This window comes from Gavialis gangeticus, unplaced genomic scaffold (genome assembly GCF_001723915.1).
Source record: "Gavialis gangeticus isolate Ggan-Ray unplaced genomic scaffold, GavGan_comp1, whole genome shotgun sequence".
Classification (NCBI taxonomy): domain Eukaryota; kingdom Metazoa; phylum Chordata; order Crocodylia; family Gavialidae; genus Gavialis; species Gavialis gangeticus.
In genome coordinates this window covers 436,966-459,125 of record NW_017728998.1, presented here as the reverse complement: position 1 = coordinate 459,125, position 22,160 = coordinate 436,966, and the positions used below count along the sequence as shown (strand labels likewise).

The 22,160-nt window shown below is 50.0% G+C and overlaps 1 protein-coding gene across 1 annotated transcript in view; it reads left to right on the top strand.

The window, feature by feature from the left end:
* Window positions 1–22,160, top strand: part of LOC109289345 (protein Hook homolog 2-like) — a 168,923-nt gene that overhangs the window by 101,896 nt on the left and 44,867 nt on the right. The window contains exon 4 of the mRNA XM_019505340.1: window positions 21,061–21,128. Within this exon, the coding sequence (XP_019360885.1) occupies window positions 21,061–21,128 (68 nt within the window). The remainder of the gene's footprint in view (window positions 1–21,060; window positions 21,129–22,160) is intronic.

Sequence of the window (22,160 nt, the reverse complement as noted above, 5' to 3'; positions counted from 1 at the left end):
GTGATGTTAAAAGGTCAGGTAGTTCATTCTGCATGAGAACAATGTGAGAAAACTGCACTGTCGGTTTTCCATCCTGTAGTGGCTTCAGGGGGTGCTGGCTTAAAGATCTGTGGTGGATCTGTGGTAAGGAACCTGTACTAGAAACAAAGAGGAGAGGAATCACATAGTATAGCCAGGCTGCAGGGAGGTAAGGGCAGTGTGAAGGAGAAGGAGTTATTGATGCCAGCAAGTCTCAGGGTGGGAACATTACCCACAGGCAGCAGTCTGTGCACGTCATTGGGCTTCCGCCAAACGAGGGAAGCAAAATCAATGGTTAGTCTTAGATGTCTGAACTGCCCCAGCTGTTCCTGAGCCCTCCTGGGTGAGAGGATGAGCCTGCCGTGGTCCCGGAAAACTTCCCTTTCCCTCTTATCTGCATGGCACAGCTTTACCTTTTTCCTATTTTTTATTTGACTTCCCAGAGTGCGTAGAATAGTAATGCAAAAAGCTCAGTCTTCCCAAAGGGTGGGTCCAGGCAGCAGCAGTGGGGCCAAGAGAGCACAGGGCTGTGAGCCATGTCCATCAGGACCCAGGGACCTGAATTCTGCAGCAGACCCCTCCCTGTTTCTGGTAGCCCAACAGGCTGTATGTTTGACACCCTGGTCTACCCTGTTCTTAAGACTGCACAACAGCCAGGCACAGTGCCCCACAACACCAAGGGCACCCTACCCTGCCACGGGTAAAGAAGGGGAACAAGGGCACTGTCGTTGTCCTGCCACTGCAAGGACAGGGAGGGTATGTTAAGTAGGTCTGGCATGGAGCTGTTTAAGGAGGTAAGTTGTTTGTCAAGTTGCTTGTCTGTGAACAGAGTGAGGCCCCACATTTCTGTGATTGTCAGGCATGGATTTTGAGGTCTGCAAGATCTCCCAGTTTAGTTGCTTTGGGGATTCAGCCTAGAAATCCAGGGTAATATTCCATAACACCTTTAATGCTAGCATACTTTGTTGATCATTTTGATTGAATTTCTTTCATTTAAATCTGTTTTCTTACTGTTTGCTTTCCTTTCACAGACCTGCATGTAGGTAAGCAGAGTCCCCAAGCCATTTCAGCCTAACTTCTGGCATTTTTATGTACATAAAACTTCAGTGTTGATGGTGATGATACCTGGGATTATTTATGGGTTTTCATAAAAAACAGAAAGAGGAAAATACAGAATTGCCTGGCTTCTCTCTTCCTTCCCCCCTGCCCCTCCCCCTCCCCACAGAGGAGTTTAATTTTAAATGATAAATGTGGAAATTAGAGACCGTCGAGAAAATCCAATTTGGTGAGGAGTTTTAAAAATCCCATAATAAACGCAGAGTGAAATGTATGATTTAATGCGGGGCGCCAATGGCTGCTATTATGTGCTATTAGCAAATCGGGGCTGAGAGTGAATCTTTATCACTTGGCGAGTGCGGGCTGGTCCTGCCTTTCCTTCTGCTATTGATTTGTAGCCGCTTGTCATAATGACATCGGGAAGCAATGAATGGAAGATGTGCTTTTGATAGGATTGAGGGGGTGCGAAGGGGGGAGAGAAAATTCAGCAAGTTTTCTATCTCTTCTGCCTGATTAGATTTTTTTCTTCTTTTAAGAGCTTTCACATTCCAATAAAAATGCTAAATCAGCTCTGAAGCAGAATTGTTAGGGAGTAAATAGCTAGTCACATTTAAAGGAGGAAAAGATCTGACTTTACAGCTCTGACTTTACAGCGTTGGGTGAATTTGAAGAATAGTTCTTCTGGCTTCATGAAAGCGAAAGTGGTGGGTGGTTTGGGTGTGAGAGAGAGCTTGGGTAGGAGCGTCTGTACTGGTGGATGTATAGGCAGGTACCACAGCTAGGTGCTGGGTGCTGGTGTGTGCAGAAGACGAGGCCAATCACAGTGCAGAGCTATGAAATGTCTGGGGGTCCCTTGTCACAAAAGCAGAGAGGGTGCAGCATTACTGAGTCAGCCTCCGCATTGCCTTGTCGTACCAATGACAAAGATCTTCCTGGAGCCTGGGTCACCTGCCGCTGGAGGCAGGTGCTTCCCATGGAAAATAGAAAATGGGTCTGGTCAAGGGAAGCAGAAATGCTGCCGTGTTTGGAAATGGCTCCTGTCTCAGGATTTCCTTTTCCCTGGTCAGGGTGCAAGAACTCCTTTGCTTCCACATTGTCTCCCCAGCATGTGCACGCTCCTACCACCACACATCTGCATGTATTAGAGGTTGGGGCCTGTACATGCATGTGACACCCCTTGTAAATCTGCTCTGCTCTGAGATGCCATGTGGCTCCCACCCTGTGCTTTGTGGCGCTGGGGAGAGGAAGCCAATGAAGTTCCCTTTTCCTGTACTTGGGGAAGTCGCCAAGCACTTCCTCTTCAGCTCCTGGCTGCTCCCCTGGGACTGCCCTGGTCACCTCCCCACCTTGGCCTGGGCCAGCCTGCACTGTGCTTATTTACAGAAGCCTTTGCCGGTGCGGTCGAAGGAGCCTGCTTTACAGGCTCCCTGTCAGAGCACCAAGCAGCAGATAGGAAATCAATGCAGGGACTCCAAGCACCTACTTCATCACTTGAGAGGAAGAAATACAGCATTCCCACTCTGGGCTTACTGCTCATTAAAAACAAATCCTTTAAAAACCTGTTATATGAGAACAAGGAGGGCAAGGGGAGAGCTTTGGGAGGAAAGCCCTGCTAAGTCTTGGCGGCCAAGGCAGCCTGCCACACCGACTGCTGGCTTACGTGGCTCTGTAGGTGCACGTGGTGCCTTGCAGACAGGTAGAAATGACAGCCCTTGCCTCAAGAGCTGGAGGGTGGCAAGAGGGTTTGGGAGAGGGGTGGAGGGATGAGGCTGCATGTGAAGGATTGGGGACGCGTGACCGAGGGCAGTGTCTGGGATCTTCCGGGCCCGTCAGCTCCCAGGAGCAGCAAGTTCTGAGGAAAGGTATGATATGAAAGTGGATGCAGCGTCCAAGAGGAAGGTCTAGGCATATGGGTGGGCTTGGGGAAAGACAACTATGGGAGCAGCAGGAAGCTGATCTGGCAGCACTGGGTGAGAGGGAGGCAGGACCTGGGTAAGAGCTGGAGATAGGCAGGCCTCGAAGCACAGGCTGAAGACCTGCGGTGTTTGTCAAGGGAAAAGCAGAACCAAGTGCAGCTGGTTGCGATGGCGGACAGGTCGGGCAATTTCATAGATTCATTAATACCAGGGTTGAAAGGGACCTCAATAAATTATTGAGTCCGATCCCCTGCCCCGGGCAGGAAAGAGCGCTGGGGTCAGGTGACCCCAGCCAGGTGCTTGTCCAGTCTCCTCTTAAAGACCCCCAAGGTAGGGGAGAGCACCACCTCCCTTGGACACCTGTTCCAGGTTCTGGCAACCCTTGCTGTAAAGAAGTTCTTCCTGATGCCTAACCTGAATCTGCTCTCTGTCAGTCTGTGGCCGTTGTTTGTAGCTGCTCCAAGGGGTGCCCTGGTGAACAGAGCATCTCCTATCCCTTGCTGTCCCCCACTGATGAATCTGTAGACAGCCACAAGATCCCCTCTCAGCCTTCTCTTGTGCAGGCTGAAGATTGCAGTCTGTCCATGGCTGCTTGTAAGGCCTTACCTGCAGGCCCCTAACCATACTAGGTTATCCACATCCCTCTTGAAGTACGGTGCCCAACAATGGACGCAACACTCCAGCTGCGGCCTAACCAAGTATCACCTCCCTGGACCTGCTTGTGATGCATCTGCTAATGCATGATCAAGTGTGGTGCAGGTGGATCTGAGGAATGCAGTTTGAGGGCGATTGAGAGATGTGGAGGACAGAGTGGTCACCATGACATGGCCAGAGCATGGGCCAAAGCTTTAGCAAATCTGGAAATGTTGCAGTGGAAGAACTGGCAGGATTTATCAGTGATTTATATAGGGAGGGGGTAGTGAGTCAGCTGTCCAGGGTGCAGTGTGGAGTGGTGGGAAGGATGGTGGAGATTGAGAAGACAGAAACTGCACTTCCATCATGTGGCATTTGAGCTGGCAACTAGACATAAATAATGAGAAGTTGGGGAGCTGCTGCGGGGCTGTCTGGCACCAGGGCACCTCGCGAGTGCTGGAGAATCCTTGCTGGCACGATCAGAGCAGGAGGAGGGTGTAGGCATCTCATTGCTAGAGGTACTGAGAAATTTTTCACATCTGACACTTTTTTGGAACATGTCCTAATACATGGCTGGCTCGTTATCCTCCTGACTTATCATAGAGCTGAAACTTATTAGCAAGGACTTTCAAATACACATTTTAAGACAATTGCTTGTAAAATTATTACCAAGCAATGATTAATTTTCCCATCCTCATTTCAGTCATATTTTTGCCTTAATCAAGGTGGCCTTTCTTTCCCATAACTTGTAAAGCACTAATGTAACCCAGTGGGCTTTGAACCAGGTTGTGCTCAGCAAAGGGGGCTGTTAGTTCGCTCAGATGTGGTGACCCTAATGAAGATATCTGCCATGTCCCAGCATTCCCAGTAAGACTGAAGCCATGGGCTGCCCTCAGGGAAGGCAGCCGCTGTTTTTCTAGAGCCTGTCATCTACCTTTCAGCCTTCAAGTGTGCCTCTGTGACGCAAGCCTTTGAGATGCTTGAGAAATGACTGAAGCATGGCACTGCATGGCCTAATGCTTTCCCTGCCCGTTAGGCCACGTGTGGTGACTTGTACAATTTATTCCCCATTTTAAGAACTGTTTTTAAAGGCTATTTTTTTCATTTTTTGAATTAAATTAATGATTCGGAGAAGGAACCTGGAGTTCTGCTGAGCAGCTGTGAGGACTCCCTCGCAGGCAGCGGCATCCTTGGGCCCCAGCGCAGACTGCTGCCATGCTTGCTAAGTGAGCGTTATCTGCTCCTCAGTTTGTGGACCAGCTGCTAGAAAGCACGCTTTGCCCATGGCTTACACAAAGATTGGCCTGACAGCAGACTCCTAAAGGAAACCTTTTGGGCAGGGAGCACGCGCACAGCCCTGGCTGAAAGGCTTCCAGCGCTGCAGCCTCTCCTGCAGGGGGGACCAGAGCAGGCTGCAGCAGCCTGCAGCCCTAATAGTAGTGGCCAGCTTCTCGAATACCTGATTAGAAAAGCATGTGGTGGGGAGAGTTAAAACTATGAAAGCAGCCTTTGGTTTGGTGCTTCCTAGTTTCGGATTGCTTATCTTTGCCACATAAAAATGCCCAGGGTGCTTTGTTTGGTTTGTATTCTTTAAAGAGAGGGGTGAAAGGGTGGGCTGGAGACCTTCAGTATTTTTATGAAAATGTAGCTAGATATCATTAAAATATCAGGAGAGAGAATATTCATTTGGAAGGGGAGGGTGTGGAGCCCCCTCCCTTTCCTGTGCACTCCAGCTGGTGGAGGCACCTTGCCGGCTGCGCTTTCCTGCTCTCCAGCCTCTGGGGAGCCTGTGCCTCTTCTGGTGTGCCAGGTCACTCTCTCCGTGAGCCCCGTGTGCAGTTGCAGTGCTGGTCGCTTTCATCCGAGACAGCAGAAGCTGAGTTCAAACACTGAACTGGCATGTTGTATCTGCAGGTTTCAGACCCTTGGAGGTACCAAGACACTGAATGCAAGTACCTCTTCCCTACTACATTTCAAATTCTCACCTGCTACACATTAATGATGTAGGTAGAGCCGAGTGGGAGGAGCACAGCATATAGCTAAAAGAGCACTGACTGAAATCCAAAATGAAACCTTATCTATTTTTCTCAGTAAATTGTATTTTTCTAACTGCAAAAATAACATGTATGTTATGGTTTTTGGTGGGAATCCTGTCTGACACTGTTTGCTAATAAGCTCATCCTAGGTCTAAGTAACTTGAGGTTTTACTCTTTGTGAATTGTAGCCCCAAGTCTCCCTTGTGACTAGAACTGGTTGGAAATGTTCAGCAAAAGCAAACATTTAAAAAATTGGTAAAAGAAACATCTCTTTTAAGCAGCTCTTCAGCAGCAACCCCATACCCATGCCAGGCTGGCTTGCCCCTCTCTAGAACTGCCTACAGCTTGGAAACTGCAAGGTTTCTAAAGAGCCGCAGCATCTGATGGCTACATACTTGTTCTTCTTTTGGAGGTGCTAATTCATAATAGAACTACTTTGTATTTAGTTTTAGATCTCTGGAAATTCACAAAAACCCTGCTTTTCAGTAGATGTTGGAAGACCCAAGAGGTTGTGCTGTGTTGCTCCAATTGGAAAAAAAGGAGCACAGCAGTAGCAAGAACAGACCTTCTTAAGGGTCTTTTTATTATAAATCTCTAGATCTGTGATAACCAGCTGTGGTAGAGATCATCTGATCTCTTTACTTCACTGCTGTTTTGACAGTTGAGAATTTAGACACTGAAATATAATGCCTTTGTGTTCTTCCCAGGGTTGTGTGATTGATCTCTCTCGGTAAACCATTAGGTGTTATTTTCCTTCTCTGTTTAGAAATTAACTGTTTGCCTAGTGTGTTTTGCTTATAGTTTTTGTTACTATCTTTAGCTGCATGATTGCAAATGTTATTCATTATCAGAGAAGCCAAAGGAAATTTTAGGAGACAGGGGAGTTGGCTTTCAGCCACCTTGTTGCTCCCAGTCCCTAGAGGCAGTGGAGGTTGACTTAGTTCTTGGCATAACTTTGAGCAGCCTCGGGGCTGATCCGAGTTCCCCTGACTTCTGATGGCCCCCAGGGTCTGTGAGCCAAGACCTGTGCATTATGGTAAATCCTCAAACTGTTCAATGAGAGGCTGATGTAGCCCAGTTTTAGCTTGACCTGATTTAGAGGACTATTTATAACATCCACAATAGCTGGAAACAGGAACTGGACTGGTACAAATGGGATGTGTTTAAATAGAAAAAGGACCAATCAGGAATGCTAAAGGCTTTCTGTTTCAGTAACGGACCCAGACGTTGCTGCAATGTTGGGTGAGGTCCATGTGAAGAGGTGCAGGATGTCAGTGTTGTCTGGTTACTTTTGAAGGGACAAAGTTGCCACACCTTTCTGAACTTGCTTTTCTGGCAGCTGGTTGAAAGAAAGGAGGAGAAAGGTGTTAGCATGCATCGGTGAGTCTCACTGTTGTGGTCACCACTGTCTGTCGGAAGCACGACGGTAGCAAATCCATTCCCGATGCGGACCCCACAGGACCTCTGCTGCATAGTCGTCAGGAGAGGGGATAGATCCCCAGTTATAGGAGCATAGGAACTGATGGATTGGTGTAAAAAAGGGCTCCACTTAGACCCAAATCCCTTTCCTGACAGTGGCCAGTATCTGCTGCATTAGGGAAAGATGTAATGAACTTGTCTCTCGACAGCTGTGGAATAGTCTGCGTACAAGCAAAGATTCTTCCTATCCCCTTCCATTTAAAGACAGGCTTGTGTCCTGAAGCAAGAGGTTTTATAAGGCCTCTGCAGGGGTTTCTTGCTTATTCGTTCATGCTTTTGATCTTTATAAATGTCCAAACCTGTTCTGAATCCTGCTCACCTCTTGGTCTCAATGAGCTTGTGTGACAGTGAGCCTTGGAAGCCTGATTTTGTGTGCTGTGCAAAGAGCATTGCCTTTTACCAGGCTGTTGGAGAGAGTTCATTTCAGTCCTCTCCCCCCATCATCCTGATCATCATAGATTCATCCTGTCTGGGCCGAGTTCCCCAGCTCCAAAAGCAGAGCCTTCATAGGTGGTGAGATGTGTCAGAGGGTTTAGATATAGATATCCTGAGCTGAAGTGGCTTCTAGAATATGTTCACTGCTCCAGGAGTGCAGGGTTTAAAAAACCGATGGACAACATACAGATCTGCTCACCGTTTGCATTAATATTTTTGAGAGGCTTGAGCAGGGTGGAATAGGCCTGCACTGACACTTTCAGGCTGCAGATGGAGGTAAATTACACTGGGACTAAATTATGCTGGTGTAAACTGTTCCAATGTAACTGTTACCTCTGTCTGCTCCTATGTTGGCATAAGTTGAGCTAGCTCACTGTAACTTGTTCCATTCAGGTGTAAAGTCATAGCGACTTAGTTCATTATTGGTTTTTGTGCTAAGATTATTAATGAAATTCACTCCTGGAGGATCTCCACCAGCAACCTCCTTCCAGCCAAGAAGTTCCACTTTCAACACAATCTGTTGTCATCCTCCCCTCAGTCCCCCACACACTCCACAGTTCTTGTCCTAATACCCATTTTCTTCAGTTTAACTAGAAGTTTTTCATGTGGTGCCCTATCAGGTGCTGTCTGGAGCTAACCCTCTGTAATTCTTTTCATTCAGATCATATCTACGGATGCTGCCTTTGTCTACAAAACCAGCTGTTTAGAATCATAAAAAATGAGGGTTGAAGGGACCTCAGGAGGTCGCATCTAGTCCAACCCTCTGCTCAAAGCAGGACCATCCCCAACTAAATCATTCCAGCCGAAGCTTTGTCTACCCAGGTCTTGAAAACCTCCAAGGATGGAGACTGCACCACCTCTCTGGGTTGCCTGTTCCAGTGTCTTACTGTCCTCCTAGTGAGAAACAGTTTCCTAATATCTAACCTCACGTTCCCTTGCTGCCCCTGGAGCCCATTGCTCCTTGTCCTGTCATCTGACACCCCACCTGTCCTTCCTGAACAGGTTGTGCCCTTCCATGACCATGCTTCAGGCATGCAAGCTCCCACCAGGCCTCTTATTCCAATCACGCCATAGCTCCATGACCAAGCAAGGACTTCCAGTTCTTCCTGCTTGTTTCTCAGGCGCCAGGAATTTGTGTATAGGCACCTGAGGTGACGAATTGATTGCCCTGATTTCTCAGGAAGTACGAGAGCACGTTCCTGTCCCCTCCTGCTTGCTCTTCCTCCAGGTCTCCCACTTCCCCGCTTACTGCAGGGCTTTGGTCTCCACCCCCGGAGAACCTAGTTGAAAGCTTTCCTCACTAAGTTAATAAAAGGACAGTTAGCGATCCCCAACCCTAAAGCCCAAGGCCCAACAAGGGGCTCGTCTGGGATGTCCATTTATTTTGACATCAGGCTGCTCTGACACACTTTTCCCCTGGTAGACCCATGTTGTCTTTTATCCCATTGTCTGTTTGCTTCCTAATGATTTATTTGATCTTTCCTTTGCAATTTGTGTATAATTGAAGTCATACCAATGGGCAGGAGAGTTTTTTCCTTGCTTTAAATGTATGCACTGTGATTCTGTTTTTCAAGCCAAAGACATTGCTTCCGACCTGATACATGCGTTAAAAGATATTGCAGCTGGACTTGCAATGTCGCGTGCCATTTCTTGATTTTCTGGGGCGGGGATTATATAGTCAGTTCGTTTGAAAGCATTAAGCTTTAGGATGCTGGTAACCTCTAGTTCTGTTTGCTGCTCCTATGAGCTGTGCTGCCTTTGTCTCCATGTGCTACCTTACAGTCCTTGCTGAAAACAGGCTTGGGTTTGGTTTAGCTTTCAGCCTTTCCTAGGTTCTCTTTAATCTTGACCCCAACCACACTGTGCAGCAGATGCAGTTCTACTTTACTTGTATGGGTAATGAGTCTTGCTGTTTGTTTTGATTTCCCTTGCAAGGCCTAACTCAGCTTGAGCTTTGCCTATTCTTGCTTTACCCTTACATTTCTGACCTCTCAGACGTTCCTTTCCTTTGCTCATCAGTGCCTGTTTCCCATTTCTTGCAGACTCTGCTGACTCCTTATCGTTGCTGAGGTAGCTCTTCATCCAGTTAGGTCAGGAGTCCTTTCCTACCAGTGTTCATCCATTGTTCAGGATGCAAGTTTCTGACAGTGTTTGCACATTTGACTTACAGAAATGCAGGCCTTGCCCAGACCCAGGCCCCTGAGCTCCCCACTCTAGCTGGCTTCACTAACTTAATTTCCTTCGTTTCTCAAAGCGGCCTTTTGCAATAAAACACCTCACAGACCTAATATTGTTAATTCTGTCAGTTAGTTGAACAGAATCAACTCAAAATGGCTCAATCCAAGATTATTTTGTACAACAAATGTCCTTGCTACTTATCAAAATAAGTCTAAAATAGCATCACTTCATGCTAGTGACTTTGACCCAACTAACTGTTTTATCCTTGGTACATTTTCTCATGTTTGCAGTCTATCGCCCCATTCACACAGCACTCTTTCCCCTCACTCTTACCTGTATTTATGTAGTTTCTGAACACTGCATACTCTTCATGCACCTTGTTCCCACTGTGATTGCTATTCCACCATGGTCTGTGCATCCGGATTTGCCTTTTTGACCAGTGTTAACAACAGCAAGGTAGCTTTTATATTTTTGAATACATGTGTAATGACAAGGAGACATGACTGCAGAATTTCAGGAACAAAAAACTTCCAACGTGTCCTTTTTATTGTGGGGGTAAGCTTTTCTGCCCAAAGTCTTGTTAGCATTGATGTGACCAGTATGTGTGAAATAGGAAGCTTCTTGAAGAGTTACATTTATTGTAAATCTATTCTTTTTGCACATTCTGCTGTATAAACCTAGAGAAGTATAGTCTCATCGGTTCAAGAAGTAGAGCTGCCTGCTTTATAGGCATTGTGACAAGCACAATGGAGCCAGGCCCTTTGCTCTGTTCCAGACTGAGGTGAATAGATTTGTTTTCAGCTGCTTTCCTGCCGGACAGGAGCAAAGAGCTTCTTCGTGGCTTCTCACTGCTTCTATTCCTACTGAAAAAGTAGAGTGAAATAGTGCCCAGGTCCTGCTGATTTGCTCCAGACCAGCCAGGTGTTGCTGGTATGCAGATCTCTTGCATCTCTCAGGGGAGCGTTTCTCCTGCCAGTGTCATCAGGGCCGCTCTCTCAGGAGTCAGCTTTACCTCGCAGCTGTTTCTGAGCTGTCACGCTCTTGGGAAATGCAGGAGATGCTTCTGCGGTTCCAGAGTCACTTTAAACTGAGATGTTTCTCTCAAGTCTGGAAGTCTTTTCGCAGGCAGTGGATAACCACGCTGTGTTCATTTAGTTTTGTACTACAGGTTGTAGTCGGGCATTTCCTTTCCAGCCTCTCTTTGCTCTCCCTCCAGGGCACTGCTTCTTGTCTTAGTGCTTGTCACTAGACAGTTCATCTATCCCACCCTAACCAGGGTCTTAGTTAATGCCTTCCTCCCAGCTAGATCCTGTTGTCACAGGACCACAGCCTGCACTGAAAGGCCACTAGATTCATCTCCTGTGTCACAGGAGCCTGTTTCTGGTGTCACTTGTTACTACAGACAGGATTTTTAGTTGTGTCAGAGAACGTGAGCACATCCCAGACTGTAGTGGCTTGCCTTCCTATCTGCCTCTTCTCTAGGGCAGAGTTGTCCTGCATCCTTGTCGTTTGTGGATGCAGGACAACCCAGGCAAGTTTTACCTGAACCCGATCACAGATCTCTGCATTCTTGCTGAAACCTCGCCCCCTCCCCAGGACTCTTGACTCAGACCATATGTGGCAAGACGCCTTGTATTTTTCTTTGGCTAGGATGAGGGCATTCAGGAAGTCTGCAAGGCTTCCACGGCTTTTGGGATGTGCGTAAAGGGAATGCCATTTCCACTCAGTGCCTGTCTAAGTGGATTAGGTTCAGCATTAAGGCATGTTTATATCTGAGCTAGGTTGTCAGTATGTTAGCCTTAGAGTTTACTCTGCCAGATCTAAAGTGACATTGATGGCCTGCCTCTCTGATGCTTGCCATCGTAGTGATCTGTAGGGCTGCTACCTGGCATTCTGCACGTGCTTTTAGGCCCTGCTGGTTTTCTGGCTTGGTCTCTGGATCTGATGCTCACTTTGGGAGGGCAGTTGTCTGGCTCCTATTTAGCTGCAATTCCCTGTCCAGAGTCCTGCAGCTATGTGCTGACCACAGGTGAGAATCTGCTCAAGTTGCATGTTGGCACCTCAGCTCCCCAGAGAGTTGTCTCTGCAGGTGCCTGTGACTCGCCTGCCTTGAGAGCGCAGCTCTCTGGGACTTGGGGAAAGGAGAGGAGGCAGTTGATGCTTCAGCTGTCTGCACAAATTCCTTCAGCAGCATAGGTGGAGATGGTCTCTAAGAGGAGCTTGGATGTGGGCAGGGTATGTAGGGGCCTGGCAGAAAGTCTGTCCAAAGGAGGGTGCATGGGAGAAGATGGGTGATGGCGACATGACAGCAAGGGGTCAAGGCAGGGAGCACTGCATGGTGGAAGGGCCACAAAGAGTGAGGAGATGGGGTGAGGGTGGAGGGGCAGAGCTACCTACAGCTTTGAGAGGAACAGTGAGGAGTTTGCTGTGGCTATGCCGTGGGACAAGGAAGCCTCTCAGGGGCTCCAGAATAGGGAGTAATGACCTCATGCCACCAGGCCGGGGTGAATTTTGTATGGGCTGGAGGGGAGGTAGCACATGCATCTATGCAAAGCTGGAAAGCAGGGTGTTGCAGTAATCTGAGCAGGATGTAACAAGGCCTGAACAAGAGATGCAGCTTTGAGGAGAGAGAGAGGAGGACAAGGTTGGAGTTGCTGGGGAGGAAGAAACAGTGTGCAAGAAAACGGCCCAGTTGTACGGGACAAGAGAAAGGGAGGAGTTGAGAGTGAGCTCTGGGTTTCAGACCTGAGTGGCAGGCTACAGCAAAGGTGCTGGCAGTGACAGAGCAGGCAGGAGCACAGAGGGTTGTCTTCACTGCTCAGGCTGAAGACAAGAGGCCCAAGAAATGGCATCAGGAAGACGAGCTCAGATGCACTCCTGCTTGGGAGGAGGCAGGTCCATGATGGAGCAAGAGGTCCTGGAGCCCTGTGCATGGGTGGGATGCCTGGATGCAGGAGAGAAAAGGGATATGGGAGAGGGTGGAGCCTGGGCAGCCCCAGAGAGAAGGGATGGGAGGGAAGAAGGCTTCTCTAAAGAGGCAGGGGCAGCATGGTCATTTGAGGCAGGAGAGCAGGACTTCTTCACGGTAAGGGTGGCCAAAATTTGGAACTGGCTTCCGGGGAGATGGTGCTCTTCCGTACCTTGGGGGTCTTTAAGAGACGGCTGGATAGGCATCTGGCTGGGGTCATCTGACCCCTGCGCTCTTTTCTACCTAGGCAGGGGGTCCAACTCGATGATCTGTTGAGGTCCCTTCTGACCCTAGCATCTGTGAATCTATGACCTGCAGGAACTGGTGTCTCCAAACCCCATGAGGGTAAGATATGGAAAGGAGACTCTGATCCAAGGGCACGCTGGGAACTGACCCTGAGGCCAAGGGATGGTTTTTGAGGATCAGGGAGACCAGGGTCTGCTCATATGAAGAGAGCTGGAGTGCAACAAAGAGGAGGGTGCAGAAGGGGGTGAATACAGCGGGGAAGGGATCAGTGCAGTCAAATGGAGGAGCCTGTTGGACATCATTGCAATGCTTGGTGACTTGTGAAGGCAACACAGATGGGGACAGCGTTAGTTATTGTTGCATTGATAGTGGCCAGTGCTGTAGGTCTTTTGGGCACACTGACTCTCCTGACAGGCTCAGTGCAAATCAGACAAGATAATCCTTCATGGGAGTTCAAGTCACATTTGGGGGTGAAGCCACAGTCTTCTGTCCTCTGCACCCCTCTCCACTGAGTGTTTAGCAGCAAAAATGTTTGCCTACTTCCAGAGGAGGATTGTAGCCGTAGTGGTGTTTGTCTTTGCAGAAATAGCGGGGGTTTTCAAAAGTGCCAGAGTGATTTGGGAGCCGTGACTGAGTTTCAGAGGTACTTGTGGTCCCAAGTAACTTGGGTGATTTCAAAAATCAAACCAGAATGACATTTGTGGAAACATTTGTAGAAAATACTTGCGACAGCAGAAGGTTTGAGTTCTAGCATTAGAAATCACAAAGGTTTCTAGGACTTGGTCTGGCTCCCAAAAAATGATGAAACATTTGGAGAGCCTTTTGTCAAATAGTTACTGGAAAAAAAGGGTCTCTCCCAAAGTCACGGTGAGTGATGCTGGAGCTGTCTCGACATTGTGTGTTAGTGTTCACAGACAGAAAACCTGCAGACTTCTAGCGCTGCTGCCCCTGCCCCAGGCAAGTGCTGCATATTAAAAGGGGCTGGAAATGATGCATTCCAAGTACATGCTCTAGAGACCTTAATTCCTCTTTATGCCCATGCCCATGGCCAAAACTGAGTGAGGGCAGAGGCCTTGAATCCCACTTGAGTAAGTTTGTTTGGTGGGAGGAAGCTGCCACTTGGCGTATCTGCACCGACCAATGTAGGGAATTCAAAACGCTGGAGACGCAAACAGGTTTGTTTAGAATAATCCAAAAAATGACTCTTGTCTATGGCTTTGAGTCCCGCCTCACAAGTGCTGTGCTCATCTCTGCTCTCTGCAGCTCTCTTCAGATCTCATCCCCTCCATGCTGGCTTCCTGCACATGCTGCAGCGGGAGCCGTGATAGCTGTTCCAGCATCTCATTGTGCAGCTTTGGAGATTCATAGCTAGCTTAGTGATTTTATAAAACATTTGTGTTCTCCATACTTTATCAATCACTGACAGACTCATTGTTTTATAATGTACTTCTCAGCAAGCTGTTTGCGACTCATCGCCCTGCTTGCTTTATAGTCTATAAATATTTAATTCTTTAATAAACTGCTTATATGTAATATCCAATGACTGATGCTCTTCTTCCCCCCTTTCAATAGTGCTACTATTTGCAAAACAATTCTCTCTTTTTCTGAATAGCAATATGTTTCATAAATGTTTGAATTTCCTTTTCCTAAGTAGCAATTTCTTCAGGGTGTTTGGTAAAATGACAGGCAGAGCAATGGCTCCTGCAGCTTTAAAACAAGTGTCCTTCCCCAGAGCTGCATTGGGTGGTGGCCTGCACGTAACCAGAGAAGCGGATGCCAGCGACGCTTCACACCGGTGCATGTAAAACAGCTTGTAGACAGCAGCGGTGGTCCCCCTGGGGCTGGAGCCTGCCCTGCAGCTAAGGCCAAGCAAGTCCCATGTGGGAAGCTGTCTTTGCTTTATTCCTATATCAGGGTGCCAAGAGGGACTCGCTGCCTGTTTTTCTGAATTCACGTACCCTTGGATGTGAGGGGACCCAGGGCAGTCTGTGTCCTAGCCCTTGTCTTTACAAGCAGGCCAGGAGATGCAGCACTTAGATTTGTTTGTGGTTAACATACCAGATACAGAGCAGCAGGCCCGCTGAAGGCTGCAGTCAGTGTCCATGCTGGACAGATGTCCCCTTTCTGCTGGGGGTTCCCTGGACCAATATACAGAAAACTAAACAGAAGAAAGTGCGTACGATGCCTTGTGGGAGAGCTGGCTGGGCACAGAGACCATGCCCAGCATCGCTCTCCCTTCCTCTTTAGGCTTGGCTTTTCAAGCAGCCCCTTTGGGTTCAGCCACGCTCCTCCAGGAGCAATGGTCCCACTCAAGCTTTGCGCACACTGCTTTTGCAGCTGTTTCACCATCCCCTGGCAAGCCCTGGCCTCCATCACTGCATGACCAACCTCCCCTGTCTGTTCCTGACACGGAAACCCCGCACATTGAAAGCATGACGTCCCCATGCTCCCCAGGAGGATACAAAGGAGTGGGGGGAGCCCGGTGGAAGTTTTGTCTCCTCTGTCCCAGGGTTGTGGCCCTCCTCTTTGGATCTCTCAAGGGTTTTTTACAAGCCTCCCGGGAGCAGGACGCTGACAGCTCTTGCCCCCCTGCTTTGTCCGTGGCAGGTTTGGGTGCTCTGCCCCGTAGCTGTGGGACAGGTTGTGTGTGTAGCTTTAGCAGTAGGTTAGACAAGACTGTGTTTGGCTGGTTTGGGCAGGGATGATCCTGCCTTGGGCAGGCGTTGGACTAGAGGGCCCCTGCTTTTCTATGATCCCAGCATACCCTTGCTTTGTTGCAACTGCTCTTAGTGCTCCCTTCCTTGCTTGCTCTGCCACGTCTGCTTTGGAGCCAGGAGCTGGGTTCTTGCAATGACTCCCCACTGTCACCACGCCCCTGGCCCTGCTGCATCATGCCTTGCACGTCCCCTGTGCAGTTGACGCAGGCGAGCCTCGCAGCCTCCCTTCCCTTAGGTGACCCCTTCCACCAGCACTGGCCTGGATCACAGCTTGCTCCTTACAAGGCTCTTGTGGACCGGCTCCTGTGCCCCGGTGTGAGGCAGGCTCGGCACCCTCGGCCCGTGCTGCCAGGACGTGTCCCCCATGATCCCCTTGACAACGCCCTTCCCCCCGTCTCGCATGATGAGCCACCTTCGGCCATGTGTGGGAGGGGGCTGCCACCTCCCCAGCCGGGGCCCAGTCAACCCGGGCCTGATGTCTCCCTCCCCGATCCATCTGGCAAGCTGCCGGCCACCCTGCGCTCCCTGCCGTTCAACCAAGAGCGTAGAGAAGCCGTGGCAGGTGGTGCAGGCTCCTGGGAGCACAGCAGAGCGGGTGTAGGGATCTGGGTCCGGGGTTTGCTGTCGTGTCTGGGGAAACTGCAGCTGCTTGGAGCCGGCCGGGCAGTGTTTTCAGGGTGCAGCCCTGGGGTCTTAGTGCTCACAGCTAGGCTTTCCTGAGCACAGCGCCTGCAGCTCTGGTCAGCTTTGAGACCCGGCCCAGCCCCAGGCATGGCATGCGCCTGTCTGCACACGCTGTTAGGAAGAGCCCTTCCTCTGGGGAAGGGGTGCAGTGGCAGCAGTTCACACCTGAGCCTAGCCCCAGGCAGGGGGGCTCCTCCTCCCACACCCCTGCCTCTCTCATACCACACAGTCAGACTGGAGGCCCAGTTCCCAGCACATGAGACACGGTTGCTTTCAGACCCCTGCTGTCTCTACCCCTTAACCCACCTGAAACAGCTGGGGGCTGTGGTGCCCAAGAGACTGGTGTGGGGACTGAGGCCTCGTTACACCGGTCTCTTCCCCTGATGGTGAGAGGAACTAGTCCTGCCTCAAAGCGCCCAAGCCTAGTGAGGAAAAAGATGGGCACCTCTCTCCCTTCCCCAGGACATCCATGACCCTCGTACCCCGGCCCAGGCACAGGGTCCTGGCAGCACTGAGGCACTTGTCACCAGTGCTCGTGTAGTAGCTTCGTGGACGTTCTGTCACTTCCCGGTCACTGCGGGGCTTTCCCTGGGCACCTTGTGATGTGTGCCAAGCATAGGCGCCAGCCCCAGTGCTGGTGTGCTGAGCGTAGGTGCCAGTGCACTGCGGCGTACAGTGGCTCCTTTTTTCAGCTCCGGCTGGTGTGTGGTGTCAGGAGGAGGTTTTTCCCCCAGATCAGGGGGCTGGGCTGGCATCATTTTGCTCTGTAACCTGGTCTCAAGACTGCTGGTTAGGATCATCTGGGCATCTCCTGCCCAGCCAGCCTCTGCTGTTGCAAGGGACCTGGTCGGTGGCTCCTGGGACTCTTGTTCTCTGTCTGGGCTTTAGTTTTGTGGAGGCTAAAATGTTTGGCCTAGGTCAGTCCTTGGGCTTGTACAGGGTATTCGGGTGAAAGCAAATGGCCTATCTTGTGGCAAGGCAGAATGGCGGCTCTCTCGTGGACTGTGCACCTGTGATGCAAGGTTTGCCGATGCTAAGGATGGAGGGCCGTGAGTTTGGCCCAGCAGTCCAGGCCTCAGGGAGTGCTGGTGAACTGCTCCATCCTGGAGGCCAGCCTCCGGCTCTCCATCCTGTCAGTCTCTTAGTGTTTCTGGGACAACTGTTGCAACAGCTTCATTCAAGCCCCGGTGCCACGCTCACACTCGTACCCCTCTGCCGACGCTAGCTAGCTCGTCCTGGCGGTGCTCACTGCCGCCTAGCAGGGGAGCGCTGACCCAGGGCTGTCATCTCCACAGTCTGCACAGGCTCCTCCCGGCTGCCAACCTCCGATCAGAGCCAGAGGACAGCACTCTCCCCTCTCCGCCATCCTTTCCTGTGCTCACTTCTGCACTGCTCCCTGCTTGGGCAGGGCCAGCTTAACCCCAGCTACAGGAGCCTCAAACATACGGTGATGGATGCTCAGGGCCACGTGAAGGAGGGCGGCCTGTGTGGCTGGGGGAACCGAGCTGGTTTACCCGGCCCATTGCATTTCCAGAGCAGCTGAGCGGGTCTCTCCCCGCTGCATGGGGTGACGGTGGATTTCTCTTCGTGGCAGAGCCCACCTGGCTGGCTCTGCTTTCTGAGCACCACCTGCTTTCACAGGCAGGGAGAAAGAAGAACAAAGGCCTCTCTCTGGAGGGCAGCTCTGGCTGCCGCTCCAGCTCAGCCCATGCTGTTGCCGCTGTGGGAGCTGCTCGTGCTCTGGTTGTGGGTACACTCCCCCAGACATGGATCCTTCAAAGGGACGTGGAGCCCGCGGCCTGCAGCAGTTCAACACTGGTTCCTTGTACCTCTGGCGTTGCTGTTCAGCCCCTTGTTCCCCAGCTGCTCTGAGGAACAGTCCTCCTAGAAGAACCTCTAATCAGCCTCATGCTGCCTGCACACGGTGATTTTCCGCTGAGAGCTGAAACTAGCTGGGAAGAAACTCCCCAAAGCCAGAGCTGAGCTGACAAGAGGATCTGGCCTATTTGCTGCACAGAGGGAGGGCTCCATCCACCCTGTCGAAGCATCAGCTGCTCATGACGGCAAAGAACACCCCCCTTGCACAGGCTGCTGAGCCATGCCAGCGCCATGCTGGAGCCTGCGCCTGGCCTTCCAGCACCCATGGAACAAAGCCAGCCGGGCAGGGACCCCCACTCTGCTGCTGCTCTGTGCTCCTGCCCCTGGACGAGCACGTCTGAGCCTGGCACTCGCCAGCCCGGGGTGCATGCTGTGCCAGATGCGCATGGCGGGGTTCTCGCTCCACCCTCCGGGCTGTTTCGTTGGAAGCCGTCTGTGCTGCACAACTGCGACATGAACCCGCCTCTCCCCGGGTTTGCTCTTCTCCCCTCCCTCCCTCCTGGCACATGGCCTTGGAGACATTTCTGAATGGAACTGGGAATTCTCTGGGCAGCCAGCTTGCCATCCCAGAAGAGGCTCCTGGCAGCACGTGCGTGTGGGGCTGTGGCTCCAACGGGAGCACGGGTAGATAAGCCCATGGTGCAGCGGGCCGTGCCACTCCCTAATGAGCCCGTGCGTCTCGAGCTCTGCGCCGCGGCGCCTCTTCTCCTTGGTGATAACCTTTCTGCATATTAATACTATGCATGTATTCCATGTGACTTCTTCCGACTTGCCACCTCCTCCTTCCAGCTCATTTAAATAAAAATAATTTATGTGGACATTCCTTCAGTCAGGATTTTCTTCCCCCCCCTTAATATTTCGTAGATGCTTTGCACCCAAATGGGGTCGTTATGCCTTCGCATATCATTAGGGCTTTATAAAGAACAACAGCGACATCTGCATGTGCCACAGTGCCACGGAGATCGGAAAAATACAGAAAACAAACCCTGACCAAGCTCCAAGCCAGCCTGGCTCTGCCTTTCCTCAGCCCTTCGCCACCACCATGGACACAAGTAATTGTACAGTGTAATCACATCATGGCTCATCTGAATATTCATAGCCAAGACAAAGCTTTGGAGAAGAAATGCAGGGGAGGGGCGCTGAGGAGCAGTGAAATGATAAACCAGCATTTCATTTTCCAATGGAGTTGTGCGCGCGGTATGAGGAAATGTCCGAGATCCAAATGTGCCCGTGCAGTTCAGAGCCTCCGGGTAGTGAAGTAGCCTCACGGCCGCAGCTCCTGCTGTCCAGAGGGAAAATAAAACAACACAACAAACAGCGGCGGAACAGCCCCCAGCAAAAGTGATGTTTGAAGAGTCGCCAACAGTGGCGAACCAGCTGCTGTTTTACCAGGAATTAAATAGTCTATTGAGGGAGCCTTATAAAGACCCCAATTAATATGTTGTGCATGTATAAGATCTACAAAGAGCCCACTGTGTTCTTCTCCCCCCAGCCACCACCTTCCTTCCCTGGCCAGTGCCAGTGGAGAAAGATCTTAGCTACCAAATAATTGATTAATCACTTCAGCAGTGACGACACCCCTCTCCCAAGCGCAAGAGAGAAAAAGAAGAAGAAATACAAAAAGAGGCAACTGTTCGCTAATTCGGGTATAAATTACCACTGGCTCCATCCTTCTCTTTACCTAAAAAAGCAAACCAAAACAAAACGAGAGAGAAATATAATCCCTGTGTTCATGTGTATGTTGTCTTCGTTTCTGTTGTGTTACTGTGATGTCCTTTATTAATATGAACCCAAAGTGTGGTGTTTGTCGAAGCTGTGGCTGACTCTGCCAGTGCGTTCCCCAAAGAGCTCCTATTTCCATACCACTGGTGTTTATATTCCTTTAAATGTCTAGCGCAGCACCATTTCCCCCTTTTTAATACATCACTGCTGGAATTAGAAGAATCCAAGGTTATATCCAACTTCAAAGGTTTCCAAGTCATAATGATTTTAGTAGAAGTAGAGGAGAGATCATGGAACGAGTCCCTGGCTTTTGAAGATAGGCATCACAGGGACCTTCCCCTCTCTCTTGCTTGCTCGCTTGCTCGCTCGCTCACTTGCTTGTTCTCACTCTCCCCCCCCAACTTTGTACCTCTCCTGGCTCTGAATGTCCCATGCTAACGCAGTTTAATGATATGCAAATGAAATATGCATAAAACCATTCTACTGTATGATGATTAAACACTGGAGACATTAACAGCCGACGCTCCGCTGTTTGACTGTAATAATCTTTCCCAAACATCCACTTTGATTGCAGAGTTATGGAAACCCATAGCAGTTGGCAGAGTGAGTGAGAGAGAGAGAGAGAAGGACAGAGAGATGCAGGGACGCATCACCCATCTCTGCATTTATCCCACTCCGGGAGACGTCCCCCCTTTGTACTGCGCTTCTACTGCTGTCTTTTGTAATCCATCCATGCGGTCGCACCAGGGCGATTAACGGGGAAAAAAACCTCTTTTCTCTTAATGTTTCAAAGCTCATTAGCCAAACGATTATTCCTCATTAACAGCGAAAGCTCATTCATTAAAAGGAAAAATATGCCCAAAAGATGCCAGCGCTGTTAATCCCGAGCCCTGTAACTGGGCTGTAAATCCCACGCTAGTATTTTCCGTGCAGAGGGGATGCGCGCCAATCCATGTAAAAAAAAAAAAAAAGAAAAAGAAAAAGAAAAAAAATAAGGAAAGAAAACAGTTTGTGTATTTTGTAAAATCCGCACGAGAGGCAATTAATATTCCCGTTGCGTGACTTTATTTTTTGTCTCTCCCTTTTGTTTCCAGCGCCCGTCCCTGGCTCAGCGCCCGGTGCCAACAGAACACCTTTCAGGATCCACAGCAACGCAGACAACGTAAGTAGCCAGCTGTCCCCTGGAGCCCAGGCACCCTGCAGACCCCACCGAGCGTGTGTGGCGCTCTCCCCTGCGCACCCTCCGGTGTGCCACCTGGGCTGCACAAGTAGCACCTTCCAAATCTCTCTATCTTCAAGTTTGTGCATGTCTGTGTGGCATGCCTCCTCCTCCTTCACTCCCATAGTGGATCTTGTAAAGGGCTCCAGCTCGGCCCCATTCATCTCCCTGGTGATAGCAGAGAATGTAGATAAATCTCTGACTGCCTGCTTGCTGCTGGAGTATGATTTTTATTTTGTCTTCTGTGTATACCTGGGTCAAAAAGTGGGAAGTATACCCACATGCACACACGGCATGCAGCTCACTCGCTCTCTCCCTCCTCTCTTTCTCTCTTTCTCTCGTGCACACATGCATATGAATCTCTGTGTATACATATGTATGCGCGTACACACACACGCACACACACACAAACACATAGACACTTGTGTACACACAGATGCACACACACACATCACATGGATACACATCTACATGTCTGAAGATGTCTCCGGCTGTGTGTGCATGTGTGTGTGCGTGTCCATGCACACGCAGTTGTGTGCGTGTGTGCATACACAGCTAGGCATCGCTCCACTTGTCTGTAAACATTCCCTCTCCTCCCAGCAGAGGCTGTATGCCTTTATGAGCCTGCCCTGCAAGAGCAGCATTCCTTCCTTCCTTCCTTGCTTGCTTGCTTGCTTGCTTCCTTCCTTCCCTCCTTCCTTCCTTCGGAGCCCTGTTTGGAGACCTCTGTGCTCCCTTCTCTGTGTCTCTCCCGAGCTGCAGAATTGGCATCTTTCCCTGAGGTTCTCCGAATGGCAAATGGCATCAGCTGTAGGCTGCATTCTTGCAGCTTCCTATGGCATTTCTCCATCGATATCGGCTACTCCCTTTTGTTTGTTGTTGACTGGGCTGGGTGGGTTCTTTTTGGAGTTAATTATAAACGAACCTGAATGGCAAACACGCCAACAGCTTGCAAAAAAAAAAAAAAAAAAAAAA